This window comes from Chroicocephalus ridibundus, chromosome 3, assembly GCF_963924245.1.
Source record: "Chroicocephalus ridibundus chromosome 3, bChrRid1.1, whole genome shotgun sequence".
Classification (NCBI taxonomy): domain Eukaryota; kingdom Metazoa; phylum Chordata; class Aves; order Charadriiformes; family Laridae; genus Chroicocephalus; species Chroicocephalus ridibundus.
In genome coordinates, this window is record NC_086286.1 from 63,493,670 (window position 1) to 63,518,136 (window position 24,467).

The window sequence follows — 24,467 nt, forward strand, 5'->3', positions numbered from 1 at the left end:
AAAAGGTATTACCTCACCGAAAAGCAAGAAACAGCAGGGACAAATGCTACACTTCAAAGGGGCAAACAGTGTTTATTCTACACTCTGTTACACCATTTGCATAGTGAGACATGGATAAAAACACACCACCTGTCCCCATTTCATAGTCGAGACTAATGTGAGATGCAACTTCGCAAATTAAACCATAAAACTTTAAAGGCAGCTGATGTCTTTGAGCAGTGTCTATTCAGAACCCACAGCTGTATGACAGGAATAAAATCTCTTCATCTCCAAGTCCCTCGCTCCCTGTCACCCTGTACTTCAAAGGGTATTTCTCACCCTTCACCTGGGTAAGACGCTGGAACCCGGGGGTTTCCCGGAGGCGACCCCACCTCCGCCCGACGTGGGGGACAGCTCTCCGGTTTGCCGGGCAGCGCCTCTCGGGGGGCTGCTTGCGGAGGGCAGCGGCGGGAGGAGAAACCCCCCTCAACCCCCTACCCCCGCCCCCAGCCGCCCTCATGGCTCTCAGCGGCTGGGACCCCGCGGGACGGCGGCGGCTCCGCGCTCCGCGCCTCCCCTCCGCGCAAGAGCCGCCCGGGCTTCTCGGGGCTGGGGCGAAGACACAAGCGCTTGCAGAAGGAGAGGCGGGAGAGGCTCCTCCCAGCGCCAGGTATAAATCGGGGCTGCGGAGTGAGGAGCGGAGCTTGCTCTGCTCCTCGCCCCCGGTTCTGCTCCGGCTCCGGCTCCGGCGCCGCCCGCAGCCGCGGGCCGAGCAGCACCGGCGCCGCTGGACAGCGCCGGCGGCCCCGCGGCAGCGCCCGCCCGGCACCGGCACCGGAGGGCGCGGGGAGGCGGCCGGACCCCCCCGAGGGCGCTGCCGGGGGCGAGCGAGGGCAGGCTGCGGTCCCGATGGCCGCTGATGCCCCCCGAGGCTGGGGATCTCGCCCTCCTGCCCCCGGGAGAGGGTTTGTGCAAAGGGCTGAGAGGGATTTTTTTACCCCCCCACCCCCGCGGCGGACAGCGCTTCCTCTGCTTTTTTGAGGGGAGAAACCTCGGCAGAGAAAAAGGGGGAGAAGAAAGGCAGGAGGGAAAGAGGAGAAAGTTAGCTGACTCGCAGAGAGGTGAAGCTTTCCAGTGGTTCCCACCGCACTTTGCATTGAAGACTTCCGGTCTGCACGAAGCTGGAGGATGGAGGCAGAGCTGCCATCCGAGCTCACAGCAATGTCCCTCGGGGGAAATGGAAGCTCCCAGCTGGTGCCAGACACAGCCCTGATGCCCCCATCACGGGGTACAGCCATGTTCATTATCCGTTGTGTGATCCCTTCGCTTTACCTGCTCATCATCACTGTGGGCTTGCTGGGCAACATCACCCTCATGAAGATCTTCATCTCCAACAGTGCCATGAGGAGCGTGCCCAACATCTTCATCTCTAGCCTCGCTGCTGGCGATCTGCTGCTGCTAGTGACCTGTGTGCCCGTGGACGCCTCCCGGTATTTCTCTGAGGAGTGGCTCTTTGGGGAGGTGGGCTGCAAACTCATCCCTGCTATTCAGCTCACTTCTGTTGGTGTCTCTGTCTTCACCCTCACCACCCTCAGTGCCGACAGGTAGGAAAGCTGGGCTGCCCCTTCGCAGGTCTCTGCAGCTTGGGCTGAGGCTAGCCAGAGCTGGCATGAAAGGTGAAGCACCCCTCTGATAAGTTATCCCTCATTTGCCATCCCCTTATTCCAACTTGTGAGCTGCCCATACTTCTTTCCTCACTGACTGGTGGCAAGTCTGGTTGGTACTAACTTAAGTTAAAGGGTTTCTGAAGATGGGTGAGCCTGGGCCTCCAACTTCCAGGGTGCCAGCTGCAAGAACAGGGTTTAGTCCCGGCTTCTGCACCTCCAGGATGGTCCTGTAACAACCCATGTATTGGAATAGGTTTTAGACCCTAAATATAATCTATGACAAACCACAGGGATATGTGAACAGGCAGCGAGCAGCTTAAACCAAGTCAAGCACAGAGGTGTTTTTAATAGATTTGTTTCTTTCTGCTGAGAAAGTAAGTGCGTGTGTGTGTGTGTGTTTGTGCCCTAGTAGAAGAGCAGGTTACCAGAGGTGACTGCCGGAACTAGTTCAGCCTCTGGGAATTCAGAGGTACCAAACTGTTCTGTTGTGATTGTTAGTCTTAAACTTTTGGTTCAAACTACTCATTTTGGCTTCTTTTGAATTTATAGAAAAAGAAGAAAAAAAAAAAAGCCCCCAAAACAAACTAGAAAGAAACGCTGCCATCTCTAGTACTTGTCAAATTAGGAAGAAACAAAAAGCTGGACCCCAAGCTTTTCCTTTCAACTTGTATAAATGGATACTTAAGGGATTTATAGCAACTGTGTGGCTGTGGACTGTGCTTCAGGCTCTGAAAGACAAAATCTTGCAGGGTAATTGGCAACTTTTAATTAAATGAAATTATCTTCTTTCCCTTAGCTAAACCCTTTCTTTTTTTCCAGCCAAAAATGAAAATGTTTAATTCCTTCTCCATAGGAAATACTCCATTTTCTTTTGTTGGATTTTAAGTCAAACAAGAGCATTACATTGGTGCATGATGTAAAGGCTTGAGTTCAGTAATGTATCTTCACACTTCTAATAACATTTCTTTAAAACTTTTAATCTTTTTTTTTTTTTAAGAGTATAACTGCAATTAATTTCTTTTTTTTTAGCCAATTCAGTAAATCATTTGATTCCACCTGAGAGTAGTCTTCAGTGGCCATCAATTTCAGTGGTGTTTGAATTAGGACCTAAAATACTTGTGTATAAAGACTTTGTAGCATATGAAAATGGACTATATTTTTGAAGAAGAGCTTGACAATCATAAAGTGAACTCCTCTGACTCCCTGATTACCTCAGTTAAAGAGTATGTTAAAAACTGTCTTTGCAGAGTCAACCAAACCTTGCAGTTTTCTTTCTGCTCTATTTCCACTGTTTAAAAGTGAAATTGTGGTATTTTATTTGAAAAGGGAAGAAGTTATTTGCAGAGGAGATCATATCTCTAGTGAATTATAATGTGAGGGAATGCTGGTCATTTAATGTTTAAGGAGTCATTTACTTTTCATATAGCTTTGGAGCATTCATTTTTTTGCTTTTTCCATATAATTTTATAGCCTTCTTTTAATATCAGTAAAGATTCAAGAAGTAATAATGCTGAATCTGTTTACACTGAACGCATTTAGAATTACACATCCTAGAAAACAGCTACAGATGGTGTGCTGTGACCACATAAGCTCATAATAAATAGGTTTCTACAGCATTTTGGAGTCCACAGTATTTGCAAATATCAGAAATGGCTATAGTAAGAATACTCTGTTTCTTTAACCTCTTATATTTTCTATATATATGGAATATATATATAGAATATATATAACTACTATAATATATATATTATAGTAGTTATATTTTCAGTTACTGAGAACAAAACCCATCTCTTTTTCAGTCAGAAGAGCACCCACTGGCTTCAGAGACCCGTGCCTTATCTGCTAGGGACCCAAGTCACCTCTGAGTGACGCTGGCTGGACTCTCAGTGGAGTTCAGGTTCGACTCAGGTCTACTTTTTTGTATGACACTTGAATTGAACCAAAGGGGTGTCACTAGTGTGGAGAGGTTTTTGTCACACTGATTTGTAGCCAGATCCTAATGTCTGTCATCTCGACTAGATTCCGTTACAGGGAAGGGGAAACTGTACGTGTAATTACTCTGGCAGATCAGAAGTGGTGGCAGCATCCTGCACCTAAGAGGTGCTGAGGAGGTGAGGCCTGGCTGGGGGCAGTGTTTTCTCCAGATAAGCAAATCTAGCATTGCATGTTAGCAGTGTGGAGCAGTGATATCGCTAAAAAGGCTCCAGTATAATCCAGAGCCTTTTTGGTCTGGTATACAATGTCTTCTCAGCGACCCCTTCTTTCAGAGGTAATACTTAAAGTATGTTTTAATATATGATCATTAAAGCTTTTCCTGCTTTTTACTCCCTATTACTACAGGACTGTATAGAACTCCAGACACTGATTACACTAAGGAACATATTTATAAATATTTATAAATATATTCTAAATATTTTTTTAGAGTTCTTTATAATGTGCCTACATTAATTAGGATAAGGGAGGTTGCCTTGGTTTCCACAGTGTAATTAGCACTTATTGTTTATGTGGAAATTTTGCATGGCAAATTACACGTATATGATACATTTAACAACAACAGCTACAGAAGCAATAAACTCTGAATGATCGTTACTTACAAACTGAAGTTTTAAGGAAGAAAAAGTAGTGTTCATTGCATATATATCTTTTCCAAAGTTGCTTTTTTTCGTATGGCTTTTTGTCACAGAAGTCCCTCTCAGCATCACTAGTGCTTTCAGTGTGACAAATGTGCACCTTCTACCTGGAAGCTTCATTATCTAGTACTGACATTATTTGAGTTTTGGTTTGTAGGTTTTTTGTGTCTTTTTTTTTTTTTTTTTGTGTGTACAAACATGATATGTAATTTGTAACAGTGCTTCCCAGACTTCCCTAGAGTACACGAGTACACGTGCAGATTGAAATTGGCAGCACACAGCGGATCTGCCCAAGATCTGCCCATCCCCATCCCCAGAACAGCAGCTGGTCCCATCAAACAGCCCTTCCCACCCTGGAGCTGCTGTGGGTCTGGCTGCCAGGGGTGGGCGGCGGTGCCCTGCTGCAACCCCACACATTTTGGGGCAGAGAGGGGTGGGATGTCAGCAGCAGTGGTGGGGACGGTGGCAGCAGTGGTGCCACTGGTTGCACAGAGTGTTGGCATCAGAGGAGGGTTCAATCTCTCTCTCCTCTGGGGTGCAGAGGACAGGACAGCACAGGACCAGTGGTGCTGAGCCAGCCGGCGCCTCTCACTGCCAGGCAGGAGATGCACAGGGACAGCACCCCTGCCCCTCATGGCCACTGCTCCTATTGATTTTCCTCTATTGTGGAGAAACTGGACCGCCTCTAGAAACCTTAATGCTTCTCTGGTTTAAAAAACCAAGAGAAAACAGAGGGTGGATTACAGAAAGAGAAAACCTAATAATTTCAGTGGATGACAAATGAAAAAAGGAAAGGGGGCGAGGGACAAAAACGTACAAAACAACAAAAAAAAGGAACTAGGTAGGCCATAAGGCAGAACACCCCCAATAGCACCCAGCACACCTTGAAAGTGCCCGCAGAGCTGGTGCATGATGGCCAGGGGTGCACTTCTTAGAGTGCACTCTTGACAGGACAAGGAATTAAAAACGGGTCCCCTGTCGAGCTTGCTTTTCCAGGGGCCATGGACTGCATGCCATGGAAAGTTTTGGCCATGGCTAATGGATGTTGATGAGAAAGTCCCAGGACTTGGTGTAGTCTTGGATAAGGAGGGTAAAAATAAAGAGGTGAGAGAAGTGTAGCCAGAGGGACTGCAGCATGGCACACATGAAGAAAAGGTGCCAGCATCTCCTCGCTGTAGAAAAGGCAGAAGCCAGGGATGAATCTGACTTGAACTATGCCTGACTTGAACCATCCCATGAACTTGTTCACTGCTTCAGGGAGGGTTTTTCCAATTTACCTCCATGGTGGGCCATGCAGTTATCTCGGAATGCAAACTAGGCCCATGGGGCTCCTCACTCTCTTCTCAGGGTGAGAGAACTTGTCATTTTGTGCCTGGGAAGGAATTTAGGGTAAGGAAGTGGAGCACAAGTACAGAAAGGTGTTTCCAAGATGCCTTTCAGAGCCAGAGGGTTGGATAAACTATGTTGTGGAGAGGTGGCTGGAGAAGCTCAGGGGGCAACAGATGCCACAGCGTGCATCTCTGACCATCACGGCATTATTATGTATGCTGATGAAAAGCAATTGTACCCACAAAATGCCAAGAGACCTGGGGTCTGAAGGAATAAATGGCAGCCCCTTAAAACAACTTTAGATTTGTCTCACATAGTCTTTCCTTTTCTCTGTGGCCGTCATTTATGCCTGATTTTTTTGTGTGATCTGTAGAAATAGGATTAAATTTAATTCTGCTACTTATTCTAGATTGAATTTTCTTTCTAGTGAAGGGTTTAAATGTGTTAGCTCACATACAGTCCTGCTGCACTCTAATGAAGACAGTGAAGCTGAGCAGTGGAACAACTGGCCCTACTACAATTGAAATAGCATCTTCTTTGTATTCTTCCTAAAAATGTGACAGAAAGACACCATTGCTGAGACAAATACTTGCTTAACCAGGTAACAAAGTTATTTTTCATTAGTGCCATTCCTTTTAATAATTCTTAATAACAAAGGACTTCGAAAATTTACATTCATACTTAAATAACTAAATACAGTGCCTAACCAAGATGCTTAAAATATAGTCTATAGATTTGCATAGCTGAACTGTTTGATCCTTTTTTTGTTTGTTTGTTTTACTTCTTTATTTATTTACTTTGATTTTTGAAGATTGCAATCTATATTTTAAAAAGTGTAAAAAGAGTCAAAAACATTTTGTGCAGGTTTATATCTATGTGCTGACTTCTAACTACAACTGATAACAGCCGTTCTGGCTCAGTTTGCGTGCCTACTGTCTCCTACTTTTTTGGAAACTCAGGAAATGTTTTGAAGACATTCACAAGTGTGAAAAGGTGCCCTAGTAACTACTTTAGGATTTTTCATTATTAAGGTGACCCTTAATAAAAATTTCTTATTTACTTTTCTTCAGAATTTATTTAAAGCTTCTTCTTTTGTTATGTCAGGTGCTGATTCAGGCTGAAATGCAGTGATTGGAGACCTCTAAAATCCTCGTTTCTTATTACATGTAGTGGAGTAGGTGAAGCCGGGAAGTGGACATGATTTCCTTTTGAGCTTTGATAGCTGTCATTCAGGCACTAAAGAGCCTTGACAAAGAAAGTAGTATTAAATGACATCCTGAAAATTACCTATAATTAACCAAAGAACAAAGAAAAAATAATCAAAAGTAAAATGAAAGACTGCCTGTATAAAAGAAAAACAATGCCTTTACTGTATATAGTAGATGGGAAAACAAAATTATATGGAACCAGTAGAACTATGAAATCTATACGTATATATCTTAGAAACCCTAACACTTGAGGTAAAGCTATTGAATGAGTGACTTACTGAAGTACTTTAAAAGAAATGATGGTCTAGATGTTTCTCTCACTGTAGGCTGTAGCAATATGGTTATAATTATGTGATAGCAGGCAAAGTAAAAGACATTTAAGAGAGATTGGGCAGGCTTTGTCTCTCATGTTTTTTTCAGCTCATCCTTTACTTTGTATGTGCAAACTTGACTCACAAAATAAAGCTTGCCAGAAAGCTTGTCTTGATGAAACTCTGACATATTTTGTCAGAAGCAATCCTTTTTGCCAAGTGAAACAGTGAATCCTGTTCTCACCTGTCCCCACCCCAAAATGTTCTAGTTCGTTTGTAATCATTCCTACAGCTAAAAGGAATATGATGGAAAATACTCCAGAAAGAAAAAAAGGATGGGGAAAAAACCCCACAGGAGGAATTGTATGTCTGGAGTAGATGAAGGGATTATCTATTTTAGGGTAAATTTGCCCAAGTCCAGGAATTCAAATTAACTGTTGGAGAAGTTCCTCTTGTGGCCATCTTTCCACAGCTGAAAGTGATTTCTCAGCAAATAACATTTCACTGCCAAGTTAGGCAAATTTTTCTCTATCTTCATACAGACACGTGCCTCTGTTAAACTCCTGCCTTTGTCCGTGTGTCCTGTGTGTGCTCGTCAACTCATAAGGAAACAGCTTAGTCCTGAGGATGGTGAAGTGAGAAATGGCTGCGGTGCTTGACTTAGCCAGTGATAGATGCAATGCCTGTGTTGTGCTGGCAGCAGCCAACTTTGCTTTGATTAAAGCAAATGCCCGCGTCCGATAGCCTTTCGTAGGTTGTAACCTAAACTCTAAGAAACTTACAAAACTGTTCCTCCTGTTTCCTGTTTCTTTGATCTGTTCAGTAAAAGCCTGTGCCTGTGGCAGGCAAAAAAGCTGCTAAATAGCAGATCCAACTGAATTCTTACCAAGCAGGCCTGAACATAAATCTTCATACGTTTATTTTGTTTGTCTGTCCCCATAACATGATTTAAGTGCAAAATTACAACGGAAGTTGCAAATGAAATTGAACAGGAAACAAGTTTGAAGGTGACAGAGTGAAGCGTTCTAAGATGATAATTGTCATGGTTTGGGCTGGTCTGGCCACTAGAATTTATACTGAAGCAAATAAATGAAGTTGCAGATTTTTGAATTTAGAAATTAGAGATTTTGGATGTAGATTCTCAAATGGCAAAATCTAAGTCTCTTCCAGATACATTAACAGAGGTTTGGTTATTTAATTCTTCCCGGCTTGAAACATTTCTGAAAATCATCTGACCACGTAATGTTCTCAATAGTTATGTTGTCTGCCATGGCATGGACTATTACTGATTTCATAAAGGAAATGGGAGGAATGATTTTGTAACAGCAACAATTTTATAAAGGTAAACTGTCACTGAGCATATTTTACACTCGGTATTTCTGCTTCCAGGCACTTTAGTTTCTGTAAATGATATTTTTATTGACCTTCTGCTCTAGCAGTGATGATTTTATGAAATCTTCTTCATTCAAACATGCATGGATATAATTGCTGGAAGACATGCAGTAAATATATGGCAGATATGCAGACAAGCATGCATTTCTGTCTCATCAGTCTAAAGGCAGGGATATCAATGGGGTTTGGATCAAGGCCATTTGAGGAAATGTTTCTCTTTCCTGAAACTCCTTTGGACCTTCAAGGTTCAAAATACGAGCTCTGAAAGAATAAGACAAGACTAGGTGTGGTTTTCTAAGATTTTTTCTTACAATAGGATTATAGTGAGGAAGAAGTAATACGACTAATGGAGAGCAGAGCACTAGGGAACAAAGTCAAACAGTACATAAGCTCGTCTAGGCTACATGTTGCAATGCTTACCCTCTAACCTAAGTGTTGACTTTCCCTCCTCCTGTCCACCCATCCTGAGCAGAATGCAAAATCCAGAATTCCAAATTAGTGTGGGAATGATGTAAAAGCTCCAGAAAGGCAATAAAAGCAAAGTGAATACTCATGCTGAGCTTCTTTTTACTTCCCGGTGGGAAATGCTACATCCAAGTGTTACGACGCAGCCCAGTAAGAATAAGATTCTCTCTTCATTGATGAAATGTTAATTTTGAGCCACTGTCTAGCAGGCCTGGGCAATGACCAGGCTGAATGAATGCTTTATTTTTTTCTTGGTGATGAAGGTACAAGAGCTGCCTTTGCCACAAGTGCTTTGTGAAGGCTAATGACTTCAGTGTGCTCCAGCCATTACTTAAACACAGCTTTGAGATCAGGCTCCTCAGCTTTGCAGTGCTTAGTTTCAGGATCCAAATGAAGCCTACATGCAAACTGAGTCGGTCTGGTCAGGGGAGCTCCAGGCATGCACACCAGGGGAAATACAGCGACTTGCATAATTTAAAAGTCAAGAAAGAAGGGGCACAGTGGGCTGGGATAGGCCAGCCATTGCACAAGGCTTATGGGTGGTGTTCTTGGGACCAGGCACCTGAAAATGTGTGGTTTTTGCTATGCACATGTGTTCATATACATATATATATTCACTCATATATGTTTCATATATGTATGCACAAAAACATATTCAGCAGTGCTAAAACATAGGCCTGAGCATGGGACGTCAACCACTTGTCAAATTGTTATTAGAGCAGCCCACGGTATGGTTTTGACCTGATTCAATAAATATTCTCCTAAACAATTTCTAGACATGATTCAGCATTAAACACATGAAACATTAAATCATTAAAGGTTATGAACAGAAGTGTTGTTTTGATGTGGTGGTCTTGTATTGGGAGGTTAAAGAGTTTAATGGGATGGTCACGGTTGTCCAGCCAATGCCAACTGGCCTCCAGGTTGAAGAATAGAGACTGGCACTGTTTAGTTTGCTAATATACACTTAGCATACATTTTTTGTTAGATTTAGCTCCTGATCCCCTTCCCTTCCCTTCCCTTCCCTTCCCTTCCCTTCCCTTCCCTTCCCTTCCCTTCCCTTCCCTTCCCTTCCCTTCCCTTCCCTTCCCTTCCCTTCCCTTCCCTTCCCTTCCCTTCCCTTCCCTTCCCTTCCCTTCCCTTCCCTTCCCTTCCCTTCCCTTCCCTTCCCTTCCCTTCCCTTCCCTTCCCTTCCCTTCCCTTCCCTTCCTTTCCCTTCCCTTCCCTTCCCTGACATATTTGTCTGTCCTAAAATATGTAAAAATATGTTCATCAGTGACTCTTGGCATTATCCAACTTATATATAAATCTACTGGGAATACTGACATAAATGAATGCTTCTGAATAGCAGTCAGTGAAACAATTTACTATTATTGCTCTCGGGAGGAGAATTGAACAAATTAATTATGGTACTTTTAACTAGTGCAGTTATAAGTAAATGGGCTTAGGCAAGTAGAACTAAAAAGCCAGATTGCAGGCAGTGAGTTGCCATTGCAAGATTTGTACTAGCTTGTAAGAAATACAGTTAGCTAATGTGAGATGAACAGCAAGAGAAAAAGTAGCAAGAGAATTAAAAATGACAAAGAAAAAGAAATTTTCTCCTCTGAAATGCTGGGTAGACAGGACAGGTTATATATTTCCTGTGGGGAAAAAAAACCAAACCCTAGGAAAATTTTCTTTTTATTCTTTTTAGGGAGGAGAAATCATCATCCAAAAGACTAAAACTTTTTTGTTGAAGCCTTATTGATAGTTTTTGGCTCAACAGAGCATATTTCTATAGAGTGGAAAACTTTTTCCACTTTGGAAAATCTTAGGATTTCCCCCCTGAGAAACACAGAACACATACCATCGACATTCAGTTACTTCTGTTTACACATGGTCTGCTAGTTCATTATATTCAGCTATCTGACATCTGAGATGCTCGTTCCTGGTAAATGCAGTTTTCTGCATAAGACAGAAGCATAGAACAAAAATGTTGTGACTAACTATATAAAGAAAGAAGAAATCTACTTTAAATTGAATGAATTTAGAGGAATAAAATACAATAAATGCAAATCAGACTATTTGTGTGTTGTGAAAGAAGTTTCCACAACACCGGACATCAAAAGATTCCACATTGTTCTCAGCTAGATAAATTGTTCTCCTCTTGATGATACAACTGGAACTGAGTCAACAGTGCCGCCTATACAAGGAAAAGGGATTTGGCCCCATTCAAAATTTCATTCCACTTCAGTGGAGTAGACTACACCTGGACACGATATTAGTATTTTTAACAAATATTGACCACACAGCCATGTTTCCTATTCAGATATATTTTGATCCTTCTATATTGTGAGGCTAAATGCTGTCTTTTTGTGTTTGAAATCTTCATGCAATGACACAATAAAATGCTAGCATAGAAATGGTTTTAATAAATGACTCCAGTTTGCAGGAAATGCAGTACTGTGACACAGTAACACCACTTAAAACAGACGCTTATGATAAAGCCAATGATACCAACCCCTCCAGATCCAGGATTAAATGCAAATTAAATCAAGTAGTATGGAGTTGCCTTGCCTGAATTAGGCCTTTGCTTGTTTTATGATACTTCATTATTATATTTATCTATTTGCATTGTGATGGCATGTAGGAAACTGGGTGATAAATTAGGGTCCTGTTTGTGGTAGGTGCTATATGAACAGGAACAAGAAGGAAGTGCATGACCAAAAAGGTTCTTAAGTAGACGCAACACAAGATACAGGAACAGAAGTGCAAGGGAATATTGAGACAATTCTGCTTAGAATGGTAGGCTGTAATCATAGTCCAATGGCTGCCTAAGTATTTTCTGGTCATTTTGGTTTTTCTCTTTAATTTGTTTTTGAAGGGCATCACAACAAATTACTCTAGACAAAGAGGTAGCACTGCAATGGAGGGGCAGCTTAGGAGTAATCACGAATCAGCTTCTTTTGAAATCAAGTGTGTGGGAGGGGAATAGCATTGGAGACTCAGCAGAGACAGGAGCAGAGCTTCCCATACCAATTGTGAGCTGAGAAATACCTTTACAAAGGCCTTTGAAAACAAAGACTGGGAGGACCAGATAAGCTATACTGGAGTTTATAAGGTAACAGCAGGTTATAACTCTGGAGGAAGAGGGTGTTCTTTCTTTCGTCAATTTTTTGGGTTGTATGGAAGGGAGGAGATTGCTTTATAATGAAAATACACTATAAAACCAAAACCAATATCTGCAGAACGGGCACCTTTGTGCTTGTTTCTGTTGGCAGAAACCACAGCTTTAAAGAAAGGAAACTTGTTATGAAAGTATTTCCTGAGTTGGGGTGCCTTTGTCAGCAGTGATAATGATAGAGGACGTAGGAAGACAGAATTTACATGAGGGCTTTTAATTAAAACCAAATGCAATTTATAATTATTTCCTGATCTTCATGGCAACCTATAATTTTCTTTTTTTCATCAGGGAAGTAACAGAAAAGATGAATTTTGCTTACAAATTTGACTAAATAATTTGCCCCTTTACTCTGATTCACCAGTGTTCTTTTACTGACAGAAAATATGCACTTTGTCATTTGAAGGGTTGGTTGTATGTTTTAGCCTTACACTGGTTTTATACAAAGGAAGAGGCTGGGTGTTCATTTTGGCAACACTTCTAATTTCACTCAGTTTACATTTGATTTTATCTGTAGCCTGTCTCTTTTTACTCTATATCTTTTCAGAGGTATAAACAAGATGACAGATTTTGTAAAAGCACTTTTAGTGCCTTTTCCTTCCCATTGATGCTGAGTACTGTGCAGGGCTGAGTCCTAGAAAGAAGAGTGCCACCTTGCAATCAGCTGAAGTAGCAAGTAGAATTTTGATAAGATTAAGGAAGAAGTTTTTTGGGCTGATCCCAGCTGTTTTTGTGAAAAAGGGTGCTCTGCTCCAATGCCTTCCAACTTGGAGTCAGTCGTAGCTCAGGGGAAAGCATGCTATTTGCTGAAACAGCAATACGTGCCAAGGCACAAATATATGCCACATTTTCTGCTAATGTAAAACCTTCCGAAAAGATCTCCCATTTAGATATTAATCAAATCAGGCTTTGCGAAAACAATGAATTGTGCATGACATGGTGACTGTCTTGGGTGATAGGGCTGTGGTCAAAATATTTTAAAACACTGCAGTGGGAAAAGAGAGGAAAAAAAATCCGTAGTACAAAATGTAATTTTTACTCAATTCCCCCCTCCCTGCCCCATAAAGTCCCCAAACCAGCTCTTCCCCAGCAATATAGAGTCTTAAAGAAATGAGCAGATGTAAGGACTTGACGTCACCTCAGCTGAATGAAATGAAATAGAAGGTCTGTCTTTATCTAATGAAATCAAGGCAGACAGCAATAGGAAGCAAATTATTGAATAATAAGGTCACAGTTTGTGCTTGGGAGCATTCATGCTTTGTGCAAAATCTTCTATCCTTCCCATGGCAGCATAAAGGATTTCTTTACACGTTGGTGTCCAGGGAGTTTCTCATCATGTGTTAGAAGAAATGGTAAACATAAATTAGTAACGACAGTTTACTGAGTTTAATTTTCTACTCCATAATAAGGGTGAAGACACAGTAAAAATCCTCTCCCTGAATTCGGAGAGGATATCAACATAAATAGCCATTATTTTTAATTATTTAGTGATAAGACAATTTATCACTGTCCTGAGAAAGAGGACTTCAAGGCACATTTCAACTCAAATATTCTCTGAAGAAAGCATTTGCTAGGGTATCAAGGCAGTGCTCTGCTCCAGACATTTTCATGGCATAGCCATTTCCACTGTCGGTTTCCAGCAAACTCACTTCTTGCTGCGTGGGGATATGGCTTTTATCCGCAGTTCCTCAAACATCTGCTCAAGGTTTTGAGAGGTTATGACGTACCTATTGGGACCTGCAAATCAGCCATAAAGGGTATTTGGGATCACAGCTCCATTCTCAGGATTCCCTTCAGCAACTCTGTTATATTCAGCCATAACCTAACTCCAGGTATGTATTTAGACACCTGTTAATACCCAGGCATGTTTATATTTGTATATGCATGTATATGTATCTACATGCATACCTAAGGATTTTTATCACTAAGTAGAGACATCTAAGTTACAGTTCTTCTCGCTCGAAGCTCATTGTATAGCTAACAGAGAAAAATAGACACCTCAGAGGGTGATTTAATGCACTTAAACTTGATTCACCCTTTGAAAGAACATCTCCACTGACTAGAAAGAACCTAACATGAATAAAGTTATGTACCTGGAGCATGAATATCTCCTAATTCCCTTCTTCCTATTACACTTTAGATGTTACAGAAAAATCATTTTTCCATTCCTCAAAACCTCTGCAATTTCCAAAAAAACCCCTGCCCATCTCAAATCAGATCAAAACTAGACACAAAAAATCAAGGAAGAAAAAAAAAAAAAAGAACATCAGAACATCAGATAAAGCAAACTTCAAAATTACAACTTGGACAAACTGAAACGTTTTGTTCAATGTTCAGTTTTTAATAAAAACATTAAAACATGTGCTGCTTAGGGACATAGTTTAGTGGTGGACTTGGCATTGTTAGGCTAACGGTTAGACTCGATGATCTTAAAGGTCTTTTCCAACCTGAATGATTCTGTGATTCTATGATTCTATAATTCACATACATTTTGAAAATAAATGTTTTCAAAATAAATTAAAACTCTAAGCAAAACATTTGGGTATCCTTGAAACATTTTTCTCAAAGTATATCTGTCCTTCTAAACCTGACCTTTTCTTGTGGTAAGTTTCACTTTGTATCACCTTCTGCAACGATTTTTTTTCTTTTTAACAAAATAATTCCTAACCAGAGGCTACTTCTACTCATTTATTTTACTTTGCTGTAGTGTGATATTTACATTCTCTGCAATACTTCCTGTTTTCATTATAATGGTTATGAAATTATCAATTCTGCAAAGGTTTATATGTAACTATGTATTATGAGACAGTTTCCCAAAACACGGTATAGAGCAGCGGCCTCCAATTGTTTATGTGGAAATGTTTACTCTTTTTAAGAGTTTAATAGTTCTGCATAGGCCATTGGGAATCATTCCTGCCCGACTTTATGAAGATGCTTATATTCTAGGCGTTAGCGTCAGGACAGCATATCAGTGTGCAGAAAGGTGCTGGGGTGGAAAGGCAAGAGCCTCCGTAGCAGTGGTTGGTGCTGGTTTGGCAAGAGGTGGTTAATGCTGGTTATTGCCCCACGCTCCCAGGGGGGTGGTGGAGCCTGAGAGTAGGAAAGCCCATGGTGGTGGGCAGGAAGGAGTCCTGGGCTCTGGGAGACGAGGAGGAAAACAAACTCTAGTGTGCCTGTGCTGGTATGAGAGTGAGGTGGAAGTATTTAGGTAGAATGTGCATTTGTGGGTTTGCTGGGAGGATTTGGGGAAAGAAAGAGTGGAGTCAGGGCTGCTTCTGTGTTCTCACCAGGCTGGCACAGAACAGGCACCTACAGCTACAGGTTGTATCCGGGGCTCCTTTTGCCATCTCTGGTGGGTGTATATGCAGATGAAGCTAGAGATCTAGAGAATACAAATCTAAGAAAGATTACAAACCCATTGACATTTCAAATAAGAACAAAATATGACATTATTTTAATCAAAGGTATGCAGTGGCCTTATGAATCGCACGTTGCATTTGAAAAGATACCTTTTAATTTGCCTCTGCATTTTGATCAATTTCAGGTACAAAGCAATTGTAAATCCCATGGACATCCAGACCTCCAGTGCAGTGCTATGGACCTGTGTGAAAGCCATTGCCATCTGGGTAGTCTCCATGCTCCTAGCAGTTCCTGAAGCAGTGTTCTCCGAACTGGCGCACATCAATGACACGGACAATGCCACTTTCACAGCGTGCATACCATACCCCATGACGGACGACATGCACCCGAAGATCCATTCTGTGATGATTTTCCTTGTGTATTTTCTTATCCCTCTGGCAATTATTAGTATCTACTACTATCATATTGCAAAGAGTTTAATAAAAAGTGCTCACAACATCCCTGGAGAATACAGTGAACATTCCAAAAGACAGGTAAGCATTTTGCTTTTTACATCCTCATGAAAGATTTGTGTGCTGTATACGCTTATAAATTAAAGTACAGGAACTACACTATCCAAATTGTTGGATTTCGTAGAGGATTAGTTCAGTTTCCACATGCATGAATTAAGCTGAGGATTATCTCAAAAATCTTGTTTTCACTATTACTCAGCATTAAACCCAGTGTGTAAATGAATATGAGGAAGGAAAAATATAAATTCAATACCATCAATGCATATTCCTAACAAGAAATGGGATTGGTATGTGTGTTTGTATGTGTTGTTACTGTAACCATTACTTGCATTCTTACTGGGGAACAATGTTTTTGTAGTTAATGCTGGTGGCTTCACCTGTCTCTATAGGCAGCCATTTTGGGAAGAAATCTTACATGAACTTTTTGAGAATTCTCCCTGTTTCACTGGTGCTTGGAAATGAAAAACCTGACATAGGCAGGGAAAATTTTTCTTAGGGGATCTAGGTGTGCCCATTGACAGGTCAAGGGGTAATGGGCACAAACTTGAGCATAGGAAGTTCCACCTAAACATGAGGAGAAACTTCTTTCCTTTGAGGGTGGCAGAGCACTGGAACCGGCTGCCCAGAGAGGTGGTGGAGTCTCCAACTCTGGAGACATTCAAAACCCGCCTGGACGCGTTCCTGTGCAACCTGCTCTAGGTGAACCTGCTCTGGCAGGGGGGTTGGACTAGATGATCTCCAGAGGTCCCTTCCAACCCCTACCATTCTGTGATTCTGTATGTTTCTTCTCAGACTGAGGAGTGATGAAAATATGAACACAGAGCATCAGCTGATTCTTTTTTCGCTTTCTCAGTAGCTCTTTCTCGGATACAATCCTGAACTTGCACTTTTCTAATACTCTTTATATTATAGCTTCTGTCAAACTTCTGGTATAGGTTCTGTATAACTTTGAGACAAAGCATTTTAAAAGGCCGGACAAAGCCAGCTTCCCTGTAAGGCATAGGAAGCAGTACGATAGCAACAGGCTGTTCATTAGCAGGAACATTTATATACACAAACAACAGCTCTTGCAGAAAAAGTGCCTCAGCTACTTTACAAAAGCATTAGTATTTATAGAGGAAAATAATTGTGCCCATTAAAACAATTCAGAAGGTTTTTCTCTGTTAATATTTTAGAAAATACCTTTATACTCACTGAAATCTCCTTGCATAAGTAGCATGTGCATATTCTTCTAAAAAGAAAGACCACATTCCCTCATGTCCTTTTTGCTCAGCACTTCATTTCTACTCTAGCCTGTTTCTTCTCAAAAATGCATACATATTAGCACTTCATGTATTATTTTATTTTCCTGTGAAATATATAAAGCCTTTGGCTGAACCCTCAGGGTGGAAACAATATATAATTTATATCACATTTCTGAACCCACATGTATTTTCAAAGTAAGAACATATTTTTTCATACTACGTAGTTTTTTTTTTTCTTTTTGTCAATCTATGAGGCTCTGAAGAATAGAAAATTCCGATGTACTTACATAACTCCCAGCAAGAGGAAGTAAATTCATACTGTCACTATCAACTCACATTTCTTTAGGCCATAGCACAGAAGTGTAGTATTCATCCTATACCTCCGTATGTTTTTGTCTGCCTTTGCAATTTGTCTAAGTGCAAATCCTACCAAATTGGAATGGTAGAGTTTTCGCATCTTTTGTGAATTCTCCACTGGTTTTGGTTTAGATGGAGCCAAGAAATCTACTTACAGATTTATTTCACAGATTTTGAAACACTGTTAGAATAAATCCCCTTGATTTTTTCAGTTTAAAATTGATAGAAAATAGAGCAAAGCCAGAAAACTTTCCTGCCTCTGCAAATTTTCGTGCTTGACATACATAATAAATATTTTGGGAGGAAAATGCAGAAAGATTCTGGTTCCCTTTTGGTGCCTTCTACCTGGCCAGTTTCTCTCCCTCTCTCAGTGTGGAATCACTGTGTAGGCTGTATCCTGTCAACTTTTCAGCCACTCTCAATATCTACTTTGTAATCCAATTATACTTTAGCACTGCAATTAAGGTATATTTCTTTCATGTCATCTTTGAAGATTAACTGAACCTTTTACCTTACCCTGGAATTACAGTGCTTCAGACTGTGCAATGCAGTTTTGGTGATTTGTCAAGGAGAGAGGTGCAAGCTGAGGCAGTTGAGGCAAAATATGGGGATGTAAGTACCGTTGTATAGCTAACACCCTAGCAATCTCTCTACATTTCATTCAAAATGCCTCTCCGTTTCAAAGGCAATGGTTTCTAAATAGCTTTCTAACTAAAGCTAACTTTCAAGCCGAGCGCTGAGATCTCTTCAGAAAAGGTTATGTTTCATGGCATCCTTTGGTGCGTGCTTTCAGGCTAAAAGCCAATGTTTACTTGGGTCACGAATCACTCATGCTGCGTAGGTCATATAGAAAGAGCAACCTTCTGTAACTGCAAACAGATAGGATCTTTCACTGAAAGTAAACTGAAAGGGGGAAAGGAAAGTAAATGAGATAGAAAATGTAATTCAGGCCCTGAAGGAAGCATTTTTACTGGCCTTACTTATGATTGTTGTTAAAGCTAACATAAAATAAAATGCTACATGTTTTAATTAAGTCTGTCATGTGGAGTAGTTCTCTTTGTTGTTGTTCATTTGGGTTCTCTTCATCTTTTTAGATGGAAACTCGGAAACGCCTGGCAAAAATTGTCCTAGTTTTCGTTGGCTTCTTTGCTATCTGCTGGTTTCCTAACCACGTGCTATACATGTACCGATCGTTTAATTACAACGAGATTGATCCGTCGACAGGACATATGGTGGTTACCTTAGTGGCCCGAGTGCTAAGCTTCTGCAACTCTTGTGTCAACCCATTTGCACTGTATTTTCTCAGTGAGAGTTTTAGAAGACATTTCAACAACCAGCTTTGCTGCAGGAAGAAAGCTCAGCAAGAGAGATCTGCCAGCTACTTGCGCAACTCTTCTGCCATTCAAATGAGTTCCCTGAAAAGCAATACCAGGAACACAGTGACTAGCATGACACAACTGAACGGGCACAACTTGAAACAGGAAATGTCATTATGATGTAATAGGTGTGATTTTTGACTGTGGAACAAATTTGAACTTTTTCTTTGCAGTTTGTAACTCATTTTTGGCTATCACACGCTTAGACCATCTGAGTCCTCAGAACAGAGGATCTGTTAAAGTCTGGCCAATCTGAGGTTATTTCACACCTAGTCTTACTTTTAGGTAGAAGTGAAGAGTACGTTTTATTGAGAAAACAAAACTGACTGGCTTCATATTGTACTTTAAAGGAAATGCTAACGTATGCTTAACATATAAGAAAGAAAAATAATGGTGTGAATATTAGTGTAGCTGATCTCACATTGCTTTAAAAAGTATAGATTTTTGGACCTGAAAAATATGTATTTTTAACTGAATATTGATCCAGGCTTGTGTCTTACTCTAATAGATTTTGCATGATTTTAGCTGTGCTGTGTGTACAAGCATTGTTCATTAAGAGTGGTAGGCATTTTTTGAACCAGTTAAGGAGCCATTGTGGTGCATAGATTCTAATGCCAGACAAAAAAATATTCAAGTATCAAGTGTCAGATATTTACCTCATTTAAATCCACCTCATTTTTCACTTTGGCAGGTGTACAGATGAGAAATTACTTTTTTGGGGATTCTGTTTGCTGTTGAGGTCAGCAGTTTATCCGCTAAAATGACATTCTTTTCATGATTTGTTAACCAAATTTCTCAAAAGAAAAATGTTGTGGGCAATGTGCAGGTTTTCTAGAACTTAGTGTCTGAAAGCTCATTTCTCTGATTTGTTAAGTTTATGATATCTTTGCTTTAGAGTGTCTACATGCTTTATATTTGCTAATACTAACTGATCTTGCTGATATCAGTACACAGCTAAGAAGGATGCTAAGTGTAATGGGATGACTGAACATTCAAAGAAGTGAAGTTCTGAGTGGCTTTTTCAGAGAGGATCTGTGGCAAGGCTTCCTTCGGCTCAGGGCAGTCTCTGAGTGCAGAACCCATATTACTAACAGAAAAAAGCCAAACATGAAGGATGCCGCGCAGGAGCACACCTAACATACTCTGATCACTAATGGTCATGCAGCCCATGGGACCAGTATAAAATAACTCCCCAGTGATGATATACAGGTAGCTGGCATTTGAGGCTCAGTACCAGCTGTTTTACTGTCTATATCTACTACTCCTCTTGCACACACTGTTTACCAGTCTAAACAGAGCCTAAGTACTGTTGAAAATCTCAATTTTAAAAGACACTTTTTCTTTTCCTGAAGGCCCTTGTGCATAAAGTCAGTACACTTCTGAAAATCCTATCTGGGCTGACTAAAAGTATTATCAAATGCTTTGGGTTTTTTTTTTTGAGACATCCCAGTGCCACGGACAGTGCACAGGTCTTTGTCAGTATTCCCAGGAGAACATTTTCAGCATACATGACCAGTGCAGAGCTGGGATTAAAACAGCAGGGAATGGTGGGTGAGGCTGTAGCTGCCAAATGCTATCCTGTCCAGAATAAATTTACTAGAAGGGCTTACTGCTCTCTCTTTTCATTCACACTCCGCTGCGGGGGATAATTTATACAAGGCTTGCAAAGACCACAAGAAAGAAAGTAGTTCAGCTTTACGATGCCTCATTTTGTTTCATTTTTTTTGACTCTTTTTTCCTTTCCATTTTTTTTTTTTTCTTTTTAAAAATCAGTTCACGTGTCAACACAGGTAGTCAAATAGACACAATGACTGAAGCTTGTTGCTGTGAAAACTTATGTAAGGCCACCCATATAAAAGTTTCTAATCTGTTCCAGGGCTGCACCAGCTTTTGCTGAAAGAGCTGATGGGATCACAGTTGATTTCCCCCTTACACAGCTGTCTGCTGTCAGACTAACCATTCCCCAAGCCAGGTGAGAGGTTAACCGGGGCAGGGTCTGAGCTCTAGAGAGGAGATAGATACTCACTGTGTCCTTCCTTAGGAGAAGGGGCAGTGGTTGCAGACAATGGCACCTTGTGGAAGTAGTTTTTTCTGGCCAGGTCATGAGACAAATGTAATTTTAAATAGCTCTTTCTTGCAAATTGAGTGGAACTGCTCCAGCACAGATCTGTCTCTGTCACAACACTGTAGCCTGTACTTCTGCAGTGACTTCTCTAAGGTGAACAATAGAAAGTACACTAGAAATTTAGATTGGATTTCAGAATTAGTTGCTAGTTTTATAATTTCAAGATCTGAAGTGATAATACCGTGTAGCAGTTTATAGTTCCTTTTGTCCTTATTGATGCACTTGCTCTTAATTTAGTTCTATTTGTAACTCTGTGTAACCAGCTGAAGTTCAAAATTTCTTTCCCAGTTCACGTACCTTCAAGGCTAGAACCTTACCCCGATTTTTAAAGCAAGAAGTTACATTGATAGAATCGGTACATGATTTTAGCTAAGTACCTGAAAAAAATCCCCAGTTGTTAGCACTCAACAGCAGATTTAAGCAGCAGATTTGCGGTCTGAATGTCAGTCAGCGTGGTCCAGCTGGTGAGACCTATAGTATGTAATGTAAAGTTGTGTGCGGCATTCAAATGACAAAATTTGTGAAGTTCAGCGTGGACTAGCTCCATCATGCCTGCCCTAGCTGACTGCAGTAGCCCTGTGGCTTCAGTGGCTCCTTGGAAGACTTAACACAAAGGAGCAGATTGCCATGATCTTGTAAACCTATCTGTAATTGTTTAGGAAGTTGTCATCCATAACTGCCTAAAGCTGCCTCATCCCCTTTTTTCTCCATTTTGTCTCCTCTTCTACCCCTCCATGCCTTAATTCCATGTGAGCCCACAAGTTCTCAGAACTCCTCTTTAATTTTACTCCACTAATTCCTCCTGGATGCCAGCCAGAGTTTTAGATTCCTCTGCTCTGATCAGTCTTGAAAAATTTTTACTCCTGGATATTTTACACCCACAAAACACAAAACTTAAGGCCTTCCTTTCTCAGTTCTCAATGGTGATCATTGACTGTGATCAAGTTGCCCTTTTATTTCTGCTTTTTTTTTTTTTCTGGCTCCCTGCTTCTCATTTTGTTTGGCAATCTCTCTACACAGCATAACATTTCAGAGGCCTTCTAAATCCATTGTATTTGCTATTTCCTGAAGGCATTTGTCTGATGTGGACATTACCAGATGATACAGGTACCCTACTGGAAAAATAATAATCTAATTTATAGTAGATGTGATGCTTGTGTTTGATTTACGCTCTTCTCCCAGTGTCTTAAATTGCTATGTGTGGTATGGACAGCATGAGCCTGCCTTCTGGCAGAAGTGCAAGCTACAGCCTGTTCTTTTTCGTTGTGTGGGAAAGTATTCCCAGGTAGACAATAACTCCCTCTTGTCAGGAAATCTGCACAATTTTGGTTCATTTCCCAGGCCTAATACTCAAAGCCTGTTTTGTGTAAGTAACCTAAATTGTATATGCCTCCTCTCAAATTCTTGTAGCATGGTGCAAGGGAATTAGTTAATCTGTGCGGAGCTTTATGTTGCTAACCCAATATGCACATTTTGGAAGTGTCTGTTACTGTTCACATTGTATACAAGTACAGCTGTACGTATGATGCTATTTCCAAACAACACTGCTTGCTAGCAATTAAAAAAAATGATTGTAGAATCCATTATATGAAGTATTTTCTTTGAACTCTGTAGTCAAAGAAACAAAGAGAATCTGTAAATGAGTGTGTCAACTTTTCAAGTACTACATTGAGATCTATGCCAAAACGATTGTTAAAATGCCATTTGATTATTTTTTTTTCTGTTGTGAAAACTTTCTTATTTCAGAAACTTCAGTTCTTTTCTATCACTCTCTTCTGACTTTGAGTTGGTTTCTTTCAATAATATTTTTGCAACTATTGAGAAAACTACCGTCTCTTCTCACAGTCTCTGAAAAATGAGAGAATAGAGGTAATTACTGCTTCCTCTGTGTAAAACTTCTTATTTTCAAGACTAGAACTAGCACAAAATAAGTCTGATAGCATCTTGTCACCCCACTCTGCCTGTAAAAGAAACGTTACAATGCTGAATCCTGAAGTGTCAGTATGTTTGAATTCTCAACAGACTTGAAGTACCTCATTTAGCATTACAGTGTGAAGTGATAGTTGTCTTCAACAAAGACACTTTGGTTACAATACAGAACAATGTCTTTACTTTTCACAACACACCTGCCCCATGGATATTTTTCTTAACTCAGACAAAAGAGACTCACAGAAATATAAGCACAGGAAGAGTCAATTTAGGAGTAAGAGAGAAAAATGCTTTCTCATAATTTAAACAGTTTTACATTAAGTTGAAGATTTGCAGTGTTGATTTCCAGTACCCGTTTCTTTCTTCACTTATTTCTAAAATAAGAGTCTGTTGCACAATAGTCAACTTTTCAATGAAATCACAACTCAACCTCACAAAATCACCAGATGCCTTTGAAAACCCACCTACATATTTGCAGTACTTGTAACAATCACAGGGCTCTACACAGACGCTCGCTGTTACCTGCTACTGGCTTCTTGCTTCTTTCTGGTACCGTGATGAATATTCTCGTCCTTCTGCCTGTGTGAGGCTAGAGGGGCCCCGTCCGCTGTGCCAGAAGCGGGTATGGGAGGAGGAAGAATGAGAACAAGGACAGACCAAAAAGGTGTGTCTTCAAATGGTCTTTGCTGGCTCAAAGATTGCCAGCATGACTGCATTTTGGCAAACAGGGTCTGAAAACATAGACGTTTTAGTAGGGCAGGGGTCCCTTGGGATCTGGATGAGAGAGAAAGACATCTGAAAATGTGCATGCTATAGCTCAAGAGCTGTAGCTTCCCAAAGAAGTTTTCTATTTCAAGCCATAGAAATATACAACAGCGGTAGAACCAAGTACAATTCACAAGTACATTCAGACACTTCTGGGGTTGGTCCTGCTCCAGAGGAGGGAAGGGGGAAGTCTGACTGAAGTATTTGGCTCTGTGTATTTACATTATGACACATTTTGCAGCCATTAAACTGGTGGGTTGGCACCAAAAGTATGTTGCTTAGACACACCTGCTTTTGATTTTTCACTTAATTTAGAAAATTGTCTAATTCAATTTTGTAAAGTTGCCTTAATTTCTAATTGTTTCTGACTCCCAATAATACTATTGCTGTCTTAGTGACTAGCAACAACGTAGAAGAATTGTGTTTGCTTTTAACAAACATCTATTAATGACTTTTATGACCTAAGTCAACAGGAAAATAGCAATATACTGGAGATGAATATGTTCTTTTTTCTTTTAGAGAGTATAGTTGAGGATTGTCAGTATAGAAGGCAAATTAAAGAAGTTTGGATTTTGTATTACAACATCATACAGTTAGTAAATTTCTATAGCATTGATTTCAAACCAAGAAGATCTAATACATGGCCATGCTTAACTAA

General features: G+C 40.6%; 1 protein-coding gene across 1 annotated transcript; it reads left to right on the plus strand.

The window, feature by feature from the left end:
- The first annotated feature begins 1,005 nt into the window (after positions 1 to 1,005).
- Positions 1,006 to 22,686, plus strand: NMBR (neuromedin B receptor). Its single transcript, XM_063329458.1, has 3 exons — positions 1,006 to 1,583; positions 15,686 to 16,034; positions 18,709 to 22,686. Exons 1-3 carry the CDS (start codon positions 1,168 to 1,170, stop codon positions 19,108 to 19,110), a joined length of 1,167 nt encoding a protein of 388 aa, XP_063185528.1. The 5' UTR covers positions 1,006 to 1,167; the 3' UTR covers positions 19,111 to 22,686.
- The last annotated feature ends 1,781 nt before the right edge of the window (positions 22,687 to 24,467 follow it).

Coding starts and splice junctions, on each gene's coding strand:
- NMBR (XM_063329458.1), top strand. CDS start 1,168: ATGGAGGCAGAGCTGCCATCCGAGCTCACAGCAATGTCCCTCGGGGGA. Junction 1,584..15,685: donor ACCACCCTCAGTGCCGACAG/GTAGGAAAGCTG, acceptor GATCAATTTCAG/GTACAAAGCAATTGTAAATC. Junction 16,035..18,708: donor GTGAACATTCCAAAAGACAG/GTAAGCATTTTG, acceptor TCATCTTTTTAG/ATGGAAACTCGGAAACGCCT.